Here is a 13219-nt window from a genome sequence, read left to right as displayed (position 1 = left end):
CCACCCTCTCCTCCTCTTTGCCTTCTCTTACCCCCTCACCCCTTCATACACACTCCCCCTGCAGCTCTGTGGGTTATTATAGTGAAATATGAAGCGGTGTGGATTCGAGGCTTCATGAAATTTCCATGAGCATTGATCTGATCTGATGTGGGTGATTGCTAGGTGAATCCCTCCAGTCCACGGCTGCTGCTCATCTATTCATTTATTTATGGCAGTTATGTTTTACTAGCTTTGATTTGCTCTTCTGGAGAGCGACAGCTAAGGATTATAAATATACCTGGATAGAAGTGTGTGCTTTGAAACCTGGTGTGTACAGGCACACCACTTCTCTTTTGATTCAGGAGAGGTTTTTTTTTTTACTTCTCTCAGCACTAATTCCTGTTGTGAAATATGAGATATTGAGCATAGATGTAAGAGCGTAAAATGCCAAGATAATCCCCAAAGAGACACAGCCAGGTAGTTAGTGGTGCACGTTGTCCCCCACTCCTCCTCTGGTTTATGGTCCTTGAAAACGAGCAGAGACAATATCACTTCCTTTCTCAATTACCAAAATTGTCTCTTTATTTGTAATACAGGGTATCTCTCTACGGCTTGGGGTTTTTTATGCTATTGTTCACTCGAGGCTCATTTGGCACATTGTGGAGAACTGATAAAAAATTCATCATAAAAACAAAAGCCTTTGAAACGAAAGAGGGGATGTTGTTGTAACAATCCCCTCCTCAGACTAAAGGCCTAATCCAGGGCAAATCCTCCTTAAGGCTTTAGAGAAGATCAGAGAATAGGGAAGTAATGTCAAATATTTGTCCTCAGAAATAATTCATACTTTATTTGTTGCATGTGATCATCTCATTGTTTTGGCTTATTTTATCAGTGGACCAGCTGGCTTGTAATGTGAGTCATTCTTCAGAAGTTGAGCCTGCCTGTGGCATCTCTGCTTTTTCTTTTTCCTCTCCTTGCTTCTAGCTTTTCACCTTTCCTTTCTTTCACTCTTATGGATTACTGGAACAGCCCACTGGGATCGCTGTCCAAATACGTTTGTGTTGCCAAAACAGAGCATCACCGATTCCTGCTCCTTTGCTTTCTTTGTGGCTTGTGTGTTTGAGCTAGCGAGAAGAGCCTTGGTGAAGTCACTAGAGGTCCAGCAGGACAGCTTGCACACATAGCCTCTAGGGGTCTTTTTCTGGGGGCCGCCTAGTCAGCCTGGCTGCTCAGATGTGAGGCGAGCAGGGCATCAGCCCTCAGGAAACGTCCAAGCTGCAACCCACAGGGGAAACAGACGGATATCACAGACACAAACATGCAGTCGTCACGCATAATGGCTCCTTTTCTTTCACTTTTTATGTACAAATACACACATCTCACAGTCACATACCTGGTCACAAATTCTGTAGAGAAGCAGCATCTTATATGTAGACCAGAAAAGTAGCCAAGACTGTTAACCGTTGACTGTGTGTACACTGACTTCCCCACAAAGAGACAAAGGGGAGGAGGGTAAAAGACAGACAGAGGGAGAGAGAGTACATTAGGAATGAATTATGTGCAGAGAGCACTTATCCAACAATCCTCCTCTGAAGTGTTTGTACTATAAGCCTCAGATCTTCATTGTATTTATTCTAATGTTTAAATATTCATGGTAAATCTTCTCATATTCAATTACCGTAGCACGACCACTGCATGCCGAGAGAGTGCTTTCTCCCTGCTGCCTGGATGATCTGACTCTGTGTGCGTGCATGTGAATGTATGTGTCTCTGTGTGTGTGTGTGTGTGTGTGTGTGTGTGTGTGTGTGTGTCTGTGTGTGTGTTTAGCTTGTTCCCCGGAGCGATCAAGCCTTTGTTATATTGGAACCAGGCTCTGTAATTGCTTATATTAGTCGCTGATCAACGTAAGACCACAGGACATACACACACACATACATACATACACAGAGACACACATACACTCTGGCTGATTCCTGACAGTCTTTTTATTAACCACCAAAGCAGGCGACAGAGAGAGATTCATTACATCACAGCCAAACAAAGACACACACCAGACTTAATAGAGAACACCCACATTTTCAGCATGTTTAATCTTGAAATTTTTATGTAAAAGCGTGCTTAATTTTGTCATTTCTGCTGTCACTTGTTTCTCCTGCTGTGTCTCTCAGTTGCTCTTGAACTGTAGGTGTTTTCGTTATTAAAAATTAAGCATTAAACTTTATTTATCTGCCTCTTTTTCTGTTTGTGTTCAGCACTGAATGAGCCAACCATAGACTATGGCTTCCAGAGGTTACAAAAGGTCATCCCCAGACACCCCGGAGACCAAGAGAGATTACCCAAGGTACAGTGCCTCCGCTCCTCTCATGTGTCTACGCTCATGCTGGTCAACACATGCAATTATTTTATAGTAATTTGTCTTGGTAACACTGGTACAGAGTCATATTGACATCTTCTAGGGTTTCATAGCACATATGGATATACATGGCACAAGGGCAGCATGACCTAACATACAGAGGAAGGATTATGTGCTCCAGGCAGTATATGACCCCATCTATGCACATAAACATTTTATCATATGTTTATGGTCATTTTCTACTCAAATAAACATTTTATTTGCACAGCAGATATAAGTCAACTCTATTCATCCTTCTACTGAGTATAAGGTCATTTAGACTAGCAAAGTGGGAGAGGAAAGGAATAGATGAAGGGGGGGAGAAGGGAGAGAGAGGAAAGGAGGTTGAGGGGCGAGAGGAAGAGAGAGGCAGAAGCAGGTTAGGTGATCCATCATCGCTGTCCAGTCCTACCTCCTGCTGGGTCAGTGGATCGAAGTCAACCCCGGGTGGACTTTATTACTTCCAGTGCACACATAAACCAGCGTACACACACATACATACACAGAGAAATACACTTACACACATCTCTGTGCATATGTGCGCACACACACACACACACACACACACACACACACACACACACACACACACACACACACACACACACACACACACACACACACACACACACACACACGCACACAGTGGAGGGGAGCCACCATGAGGCAGAGATGGAGGGCCCAGGTAGATGTAGAAGGAAGACAGAGAAATCACTTGTGCTCACTGTGTGTCATGTCTGGTGGATACAAGACTTGTCCTGGTGAGTTCTGGTCTTTAGCCTATCAACCCCCTGTATCTCTCTAAATATCTTTGTATCCATCCATCTCTTTTCTTCTCCTCCTCTTCCTCCCTTGCTCGGTGGTGTCTCTTTCTCTTCTAAATGAACAGCGATAGCTGGCAGGCCTGGTTGTTCATTTCAGCTCTATTGATTTGTGCCTTTATTGAAGTAATAACAGTTTGTTGACCACACTTCTCTCAAGTGTTGGGCTCAATCATTAGAGAGAGGGGCAGGAGAGGGGCATACACTGGCAACTTCTTGAAATATAAATGTACAGTCACAGCAAAGCTTCTTTGTGGCTGTTCTCCAGTCATTTTTTTAAGGTTAAATTGATTGGGAATATAATGTATTTCATTCTAAGTGCACGATCTGTAAAGGGATTCTTAATGAATCCTCACACATACTGAGAAGGGAACAGGCAGGTTATCTGCCATTGCCTGTTCTTGCTCTGTATGTTGTTGTAATGATCCAGTGTCCAGCTGAAAACAGCCTCCATACTGTGCTGTAGCTAATAGTCAGGCCGTCAGAGTGAGGAGGGAGTGCTGGGTAGCCAGACTGCAGGGTGTTTAGCTAAGGCTGTGGTGGAGCTGGGGGTCTGGGGCCAGCTAATGAGTGACCGCCCTGCCAGACGAGGCCAGGCTCTGCTCTGGATCAGGTTCCCCTTCCTGTTGACGTCTCTGTGGGCCTGAGTTTACGGGAAGAGACCCTGCACCCAGGAAATGGTCTCCCCTTACAGCAGCAGAGCTAAGGAGGCAGCACGGCGCTAACCACATTTATCTGTTTATCAGAATGACTCTGGAGCACTGCCTAATCGCGTTTAGCTGCTGGACAGATCCCTTTGCTAACGAGAGACTGATAGGTACAGACAGGGCACAGGACCACGGGAAAGTGATTAATAGAGAGAATGGAAGAGAGAACGAAGAAAAGGGAAACAATAGAAAGTAGCTTGGAAACACAGGTGAGGAGAGATTGGAGGGGGAGATCAGAGATGGAGTGTATAGGCCTTGAGGAGAATGAGCTGAAAGTCTTTGAGACTCGTAGCTGGTGCAGAGAGAGGCACAAAAAAAATTAGATGAAGTGAATGAGGTTTCACGTGTCCTCCCTGAACACAGCTACACTCCAGCTGGGCATCTGTTTGTGTCCTAATGCTTCACACTTCCCTCATTTCCCCTCCTCCCCCCCTTTTTTCCTCTTCTTCCTCCTCTTCCTCCCTCCCTTCCTTCATCCATCCATCTACCTATCTAGTAATCCCTGGGAGGCACGGTGCGTCGAGGAAAAGCAGAGAGAAGGAAGCGAGGAGCGGTGCATACATACTAAAGAACCACTTACCTACCTAGGGCCTCTACATCTCTCAATCACCTCGAGCAGGCATCCTCTCCAGTCTCCCCTCTTTCCGTCTCCCCTCCTCTTCCCCCTGCTTCACTCTCTGCCTCCCCCAAATAGTGCTAGTAATGGGAGGTTAACACAGAGGCAGCACTCCCATTATTGAGTGAATTTAGCACCTCGGACAGCGCTCTACAATCTTTATTGCTTTGCTGACCCTCTCGTCATGTCCTGGGCGTGCTCGACAGCGTGGCTGCGTGTGTGTCTGTGAATGTGTGTGTGTGTGTGTGTGTGAGATATGAGGTCTGATTGAAAGGCAGTGTGTCACGGAACAGAGAGCACACATGCTCCAGGGCTTGTTCACAGAGAGGGATACACACGGGAGGGTATAGCACACGGTGTGTGTGCGCCAGTGGAAGGGAAGGAGGGAGAGAAAGAAACGAGAAGAAGGTTGGAGAGGAGGGGGCTGCAATTTTCTGGTTGTCGTGCCTCCAGCATATATCCTGGCCCTGGCACATTAACTTTTAAAAAGGGTTTCGTAGGGCTGTAGGTGTCTACATCACACACACACGCATATAACGACTGCCTGGAGTCACACACTCATACACTCAAGGAGGCAAAGAATAGAGACAGAGAGAGCAGAGAAAGGAGGGTAAGCAATAGAAAATGAGCATGGAGAAACACTACGTTAGGATAAATGTTTGATGTGGGAAATTCCACTCGGCGGTTTTCACCTGAGCAATGATGTTCTGCATTTGTCATACAAAGTGGATGCAGGGCCGTTCACTCGGATCATTACCAGGGTTAATACAGGGCAGGGGACGGGTGTGTCCCCACTGATGAGGGGACTTGTGTAGCCATCAACCTGATGATATGTTGTGTTAAATGAGATTGATGTGTGATCATGTGCAGTACATTCATGATCTGGCAGTGACAGTAGGGGAGGAGAAGGTGTAGAAGATGGTTGACTGATAGAGAGATATAGGCTCATGTTTTATTCACAGATAACAGTATCTTCCCTCTGCTCTCCCAAACTGCCCAGCTAGTAACAAAGTGCTGGGACAGGCCCATTTCTCTTCCTCTCCCTTCCTCTGTCTGCCTCTTTCCTCTCCCACAGTCTCTGTTCTGCATTCACAGCATAATGTAAGAAGTGAAATGTAATAAAAGTGACTGAACTCTTTGAGTCGTTACACTCATGATCAATCCCCTTCTTCTTTCTGCGCTTTATTGTAGGAGGTGATATTAAAGAGAGCAGCAGACCTAGTAGAGGCCTTGTACGGGATGCCTCACAATAACCAGGTAAACACACCAGGAAAAAACACAGGAGCATGTACACAAATATCAATATCTTTACTTAGAGAAGATGATGTTTGTGGTTCTGGCTAACTGGCAGCATCAAAGGCAGCATCTCCATTAGCTCCACAGTATCCTGCCACATTCACACAAGCTCTGGGACTCGCAACCACACACATGGGATGTGTTAGTGCTTTTACCAGCTCATATGCCATGGAGTAAGGAAGAAGAAATGCAATGAAAACTAAATGTAGAAGGAGGAGAGGGCAATAGGGGAAAACAGATGAGAAGGTGGGATTAACAGTGGACTTTGAAGGAGGAGCACAAAGCAGGGAGGCAGAGAGGAAGAGGCAGGCTGAAGATTTGATGAGTGTATTAATAAGCCTTTCTTCCATTTACTGGAACCGATCCCACCACTCCCAGTGACCACTGATAAAAACCACTGAGCCTGCTAGGTTTACATGTGCAATATCTTGAGTGGATCTCTAGCAACCTTGTGAGACCAGAAAGCCTACAGCAAGAGCATATTTTCTCTCTCCTCTCCTGTCTCTGTTGCTAACCATAGCTTTTTCTTTTTTCTCTCCCTCATTGTCAGGAGATGATTCTGAAACGAGCAGCTGATATCGCAGAGGCCCTGTACACAACAGTGCCACGGGGGCACAACCAGCTAGCCAGTCTTGGCAGCAGCTCCGTCCATGCTGGCATGATGGCCGTAAACTCATTCACTGGTTCAGAGGTGGCACAAACAGCTAATCAGGGTGAGCAAATGCAACAGGAAACAATTAGCATTTATTAAGATAGTAAATGTTGCAAAAAATGATTTTTTAAATTTATTTATGAGTAGATAGTAAAGACAAGTAGTGTGATAGGAAAGGTTTATTTTTCATGTAGGAAATTTATAGAGGATGATTTAAGAGCCTGAAACAAATAAGGAAGAACCTTTGAAAAAAAAAGGAGGACAGGAAGAAGAGGAGGAGCACGGGGAGGGAGCAGCAACAAACAGAGAAAACTTGAGATGAGGAAAAAACGAAGGTGAGAGTGAAGAATGGAGAAAAAGGGAGCCATGGATGGAGTGCGATGGAGAAATATGAGTGGGTCCTGGGGGTGTGTATATTAGACTGGGGTCGGCCCCTGTCTGACAGAGAGAGATGTGGGTGCAGTCAGTGGTGATTCATCACATGTATCAGGGGAAGGAGAGGGGAGTGGATGGATTAGCCTCTGGATGCGTCTCCATACTTGCAATCTTTGCCTCTTCCTCTGCCCTTCATCTTCACTTATAAGCATCTTCAGATATGAAGAAAACAACTGATATCAGCTGCTTGGCTTCTGGCTTACAACTTGTAGCAGATGAGAATAGTGAACCTGTGGTGTGTCATTATAGAAGAAGAGAATACTACATTAGTGAAACGTAGCTCTGTTGCACTAGAGAGCAGAAATGTCTAATGTTCAATTCCAGCTGTTTTTTTTTTTCTCCAGTGTCAGCATGTTTGACCTGAGAGGTATATTTATAGTCTTCTTTCCATCTTGCCTTCCTTCTGTTCCCTGCCCCTGTAAAGGATAAGGGAGAGAAAGGTCCCGTCAGAAACACTGGCTTTATTCTTAATATATTACAAGCAAGCTGCAGACGCCTTTTAGTGTTAATTACCTTATCATTATACATCTATATATCTCATTTTGGAGAGGATCCAGTAAGGTTAAAGGCTTCTTATTTCACTAGTTGGATCGCAGTTAGTTTCCCCTGTGCTCTGTTCATTGCTTTCCCTCTCTGCCATATGCTGTCTAAGATTTTTCAAAAATTTCTTTTGGCTTATATTGCTATGTCCATTAGCCACATAGGGAAAAGAGTATTTGGCAGCACTGCATGTAGGCTTTCTCATTTTGTTTTGTCTGCCATCTGCTATATCCCTAACATCTATTCTATCTCTGTCTTCCTCTCTCTTCCTGTCCATAGGTTTCAGTAGGAGTACAAGCAGTGTGTCCCCTCATGGTTATGTCCCCAGCTCCACACCCCAGCAGAGTAGCTACAGCTCTGTCTCCACTAGCATGAATGGCTATGCTAACTCTGGCATGGCAACCTTGGGCACCTCGCCCAACTTCCTCAATGGATCTGCAGGCAACTCGCCCTATGCTAGTGAGTAAATACATGCCATCCAAAATCCAAAACCAAAAGAGGGATGACAAACTGAAGGCGCAAGAGGTGAAAAAGAATGAATCGGGCCTGTGTGAACATAAAATGTTTTTGGCAGGAAGTGAGAAAGGGAGGTGGAAACAAGAAGTGACACACAAAAAGAATGTCATGCAGTTCTGCTGGCTCATCTGTTTCTGTAAGAACAGAGTCAAACGCAAATCCCCACTTTATTGGTCAGAGGAGCAAATCACCTAGCATCCCCCTGACACACACACACATTCACACTCTACATTAAAGACCCTTGATTAAATCAATAAACTAATTGCTAGAGAAGCAATTCCATTTCAGCTCTTTGATTCCTGGGTGTTAACAAGTATTTTAACAGGCTCATCGGCCCCACACAGACACTTTCAATCAATGGCCCCTCGGCCTGCCTTTGTAGGTCCAATTTTCCTTAATTGATTGGTTAGACCCCTTCATAAATGGATTATGACTTTATTGCGAGGATTTGTCAGGAAAAGCCATAAAAGCTAAGTGTTGGATAATAACAACAATAAAGGCAGAAGCAGATATCAGAGGGCAGGTGAAATACGACTCGGCCGATTGTAAAATCACTGAGGGGTAAAATGCTCTTAGTGTATTAGCAGACAAAAGACAAACTCAGGAGAAGTGGATAGATGGGAGGGTGTCAAAAGGAGAATTCCTGATCATCTTTGCCTCACAATTGTTGGCATGCATGCAGCAATTTGTAACAACAGTAAACACCTATCTTTTCTAAAGCCTTATTTTGAAAAATGCAAATGTTTCACAGAATTATTTTTGTAGCCCTTTTATAATGACTGTAAAAAAAAAACTGCATCCAGAGTGCTAGTTATAATGTGGAACAAATTTATATTATGATTTCACAACCTTAAGGCTCCAAGGCCTGGTCACACCAGTATTTAAAAAAAGCTAAATTTATTTGAATTGATTTGTTAGTTTATTTGAATTGTGATGATCATTGGAGCTCAACTTTGGTAAACCTTGAAGCACACATTGGTGCCATTGACCAACAGAAAGCCATCTTGATGGTGCTGACCTTTGAGGAAATGACTGGTGTGATAATCCAAAAAAGAAAAAGCTAGCTAAGAGTCACCAGAGTACAATCATGGGAACAAAATGCCAAGGGTACACAGACAGTTCAGTAAAAATAAAATAGAAAGAAGCTTAGATATAACACTATGAGACTGTGTGACAAGAGCTAGCAGTTCACCAACTTGCCCTCTGGGTAGCCCCCTCCATAACCAAACATCTACAGAATTTGGCTGTGTCACTTTTTGGCCTGTAATTGTCATATTATGAGGCTGATTGTTATATATGGACATATAGCTATGACTGATTACACTGTGTTTATGATGGTGGCAATAAAAACACAAAGAGGATATGAAGAAATGCTTTAGATGTTATCAGCCCATTTGCTGTATCTATTGGAGTGGCTGGCCCTGGCTGTTGTATGAAATCTCTGGCATGATTATCTGTGATAAAGATGATGTGGGAGAGCTTTGTGTTAAGTTGCCCTGAAAACAAATTGCTAGTACAGCATCCAACGTTTGCCGCGAGATGTTTATCAAGTTGTTGCAACACTTAGGCGCAGAAAGAGTCATCAACTCATTAGAGGAAAAGAAATGCTTTGGACTGTTTTTAGTGCAGGCTTGCACCTAAATGCATTTTTTGACTTAGCTATGGAATATGTTATTGCCAGGTGATCACTTAATAACAAATAGTCTCAGCCAGCTTATCTGAGTCCAACATATTATCCCTCCTGCCATCGTCCATTGACCAGTCCCTTTCTGTTCGTCCCATCTACCTGTCCTCTGCCCTCGGCCCTCTCTCTAACCCCGTGTCTCCCCCTTCCATCTTCATCTTTCTTCCATGTCCTATTTCCCTGATGCTCTCTGTATGACCCCCCCTTAACCCCCCTTTCCTACTCATTTCTCTTCTCTCAGTTGTTCCATCAAGCCCCACCATGGCCTCATCGACCAGCCTGCCCTCCAACTGCAGCAGCTCTTCCGGCATCTTCTCCTTCTCTCCAGCCAACATGGTGTCTGCCGCGGTCAAGCAGAAGAGCGCCTTCGCCCCCGTCGTGCGACCCCAGAACTCCCCTCCGCCTACGTGCACCAGCGCTAATGCTAACAGCCTGCAAGGTGAGGCCTGCAAGTATTTACATGGTATCTAATGAATCAGGACCTACTGTTTATGTGCAGCTTAACAGTTTCCAGTAATAAAATGTATATTTATTGAGAAACATTCATCCTCAAGCTTACTACTTTTTGTTAAATCTTTAAGATAACAATTGTTCACTCCCAATTCTTTGCCCCATCTTCCTTTTCCTCCTCTTGTTTTTTTCTTTCTTTACCCTCTTGAAACCCCTCTAATCTCCTTCCTCACTGTAGATCAGTCTTTTGTGGACTCTAGCAAGTACTCATCAGCCAGCTCTCTGCAGGGCCTGGCCTTCTCCTGAAGTACGTTATCCCTCTCTTTCATTTTCTCTTTCTCTGTTTTCTTTCTGCTCCATACAATCCCACAGCTCATTTGTACCAGCAGCTCATCCTGCCCTGTCCTTTCTTCTCGTATCCGTTTTTGTCATGCCACGCCATATGTGTTCCATTTCCTGTTTTCACTTCCTGCTTCCTGCCTGTGCTCCAATGGGTGTTTCACTGAAGAGGAGGGGGTGCTTGGGGATGTTAAGCCACCATCAGTCATTCCTCTTCTCTCATTTCCACTGAACGCAGTGCGGGGTCTGTTCGTGCAGACAGGATGTTGTATGGTGTTGAGATCCTGAGAGAGAGAAATGATGGATGGGAAACTTTATCAGAGCCCCAAGCTAAGCACTTCCTCGCTTCCTCTGTCGGCGTTGATGAGCGCTGACCACGCTGACCCGAGGGCCAGTGGCCACTGTGTGCTGATCACACTGACACACGCACACCCCTACACACACACATACACCATTCTGTTAATCCCAACAAGCTGGAGACATTTAGGAAATAACCAAGGAATTAGTGGATTGAAGAGAGAGGGGAATCAATAGGGAGCCGATATGTTATATGAAAAATTCCTCCCTATGATAGTTTCTGTAGAGATACGGGGGGAAGGGAAAGGGGGTGATGAGGGGGTGGAAGTAAGGAGATGAACTTAGGAGTTAGTTGCAAAGCAGGAGAAGATACCATAAGGTAAAAATGTGAATAAAGCTTCCAATGAAAGGCTTATGAATTCCTTTTTCATGTTTGACTGCTGGGCATAATTTCATCATTTCTGTCATACCAAGTCACCACATTCTCTCTCTCTCTTGTTTTAATTATGCTCCATGATGCACAATTGGCTTATACACTGTAACTGCTAACAATTAACAGTGTCAGCTCTATATGAAGCTATTTGGAGAGCCTTTGAAAAGTTGAACAATGTTGTCGGTGAGCACCAAGTTAACAGCGCAGCGGAGGAAAAATGTTTTGATTTCGGGGGCCCTCAGAATGAAGAGATAATGAGGGAGAGTTGTCTTTGTTCGCCAGATGCTGGAGCACATTTCTGTTATGTGACTGTTGTGATGACAGATGAAACCCAGGAATCACATGACTGACCTCTCTCTCTTTCTTTACCAATTGCTCCTTGTCCCTCCCCCTCTTTTCCCACAAAGCAGCTATTCCCGGGATGATCATTCCACCCATGTAGAGGATCTGGGATAGCTGGAGATTTGGAAATGTTAAAAGGAAAAGACACAGTAGTGGAGTCTGGCTAGGTCTCTGTTATGCTCCGGAGCTGAACTGAAGGAAGTCAAGATAAGATGCAAGACTCTGTTAAACTCAGGCCTTTCCACTGGATCTTCATCTGAAGGGATAGGGGACAAGAAAAAAGGGACAATATGAACCTTTGTGATGTTATTTCCCTCTTGGTTGAATTAGTGTAGCTTCTCTGACACCACGTTGGATGGAGTGTGTAGAAACTGATAGTTTGCCCACAGTGTGACGCCAACCTCATGAAAAGAGCATTTATTTATCTTTATGTTTATGCCTCTAAGGTTTGGGCTTGATTACCAGAGGCCTAGTGCCCATTGCAATCCATAACTCACACAAACAACAGTGAAGAGTTGGTTTGGCCATGAAGTTTACGTAACATCTGTCACAATAGAGGATGCTTTCTTCAGCTCAGCCGGCATAAAACCACTTCACAACACAGTGACCAAATGGAACGAAGGTCATCAGCACAAAAAAGAAGAACAAAAAAAAGAAATACACGAAATAACACAGTCTACCCCTTTTGTTTTGCTGCTAATTATCCCATTTAAAATGAAACATTGTGTATTAAAGTTGTGCTACGCTATTTCAACATCAGAACCATTTGTTCTCTCACTTTCTCTTTGCTTGGTTTGTTTGTTTGAATTTTCATAAAACTGTGAGGACTGAGCTGTTTGCAATATGCTTTTCTGCTTGTCATATGAAGAAAAGATGATGATTTAGCCACAATTGCCATTTTTGTCGGAAATTTTAGTGAAGACTTTAAAAGCCAGAGGATGTGTGCGTCCAGCCAGCACTGTACTGACGGAGTCTAACAAATATTAAATAAGAATAAATGTGTGATATATGTGATCTATTTTTGCATATTAAAAAAGTTGAATTTTTCATTTGACATTTCTTTTTGCAATAGCTATAGTTTAAAATGTAAACATTAAATGTCTTAAGGCAGCTTCTCAGTACAGAAGATAGTTACTGTGTGTTGTCAATAACTCATCTGATAAACGTGAGAAATGTGGATTTGGATACAAAAGGAGGATTGTATGTAAAATATCCTATAAATAATGTATTTATCCCTTGCATTTGTACATTGCCTTTCACTTTTGTTTAGTTGTGTTGTGTAATACAAAAAGTGAACATATTTCACTGTGTTTTGTTGCATTATTTACTGTTGTCTCACTATTTAAATGTGACTTTTTAAAATTCTTTTGTTTTGTATGTTGCTTGTATACCATGCTTTCATATGCTGATTCAAAACATGCTATTGTCTATTTTTGTATTATTTGTAAATTAATTAAAAAAAACTTTGTTTTTTTTCCTTATGAAAATGTTTATTGTACGGCAAAAAAGTAGCATCTTATTCAGAGTTTGGTTGGAGTAGATTTTTTAAGAATATATACACACATTAATATATACTGTAAATCTATATCTTTTTGTTTGAACTGAGGTTTTCAGATTGATACAGTTCTTGATAATATGCATGGGTTATTCTCTTGAGTGACACTTTTTTGTGTGTGTGCGCAAACCAAGAGAACTAAGAAATTGCTTTGTGTTTTTCTTT

The 13219-nt window shown here is 43.3% G+C and overlaps 1 protein-coding gene across 3 annotated transcripts in view; it reads left to right on the top strand.

The window, feature by feature from the left end:
• Positions 1–12878, top strand: part of ebf1a (EBF transcription factor 1a) — a 52871-nt gene extending 39993 nt beyond the window's left edge. The window contains exons 11-17 of one of the 3 annotated variants that reach the window (XM_020596263.1): positions 2232–2320; positions 5707–5772; positions 6362–6524; positions 7718–7897; positions 9880–10077; positions 10327–10395; positions 11568–12878. In XM_020596263.1, coding sequence (XP_020451919.1) covers positions 2232–2320; positions 5707–5772; positions 6362–6524; positions 7718–7897; positions 9880–10077; positions 10327–10394 — 764 coding nt within the window. In that variant the 3' untranslated portion in view covers position 10395; positions 11568–12878. Of the gene's footprint in view, positions 1–2231; positions 2321–5706; positions 5773–6361; positions 6525–7717; positions 7898–9879; positions 10078–10326; positions 10396–11564 lie in introns of all 3 variants that reach the window. The other 2 variants (XM_020596272.1, XM_020596280.1) reach the window with 2 other exon arrangements.
• The last annotated feature ends 341 nt before the right edge of the window (positions 12879–13219 follow it).

This window comes from Monopterus albus, unplaced genomic scaffold (genome assembly GCF_001952655.1).
Source record: "Monopterus albus unplaced genomic scaffold, M_albus_1.0 scaffold2.1, whole genome shotgun sequence".
Classification (NCBI taxonomy): Eukaryota; Metazoa; Chordata; class Actinopteri; order Synbranchiformes; family Synbranchidae; genus Monopterus; species Monopterus albus.
This window is presented reverse-complemented; position numbering and strand designations above follow the sequence as displayed.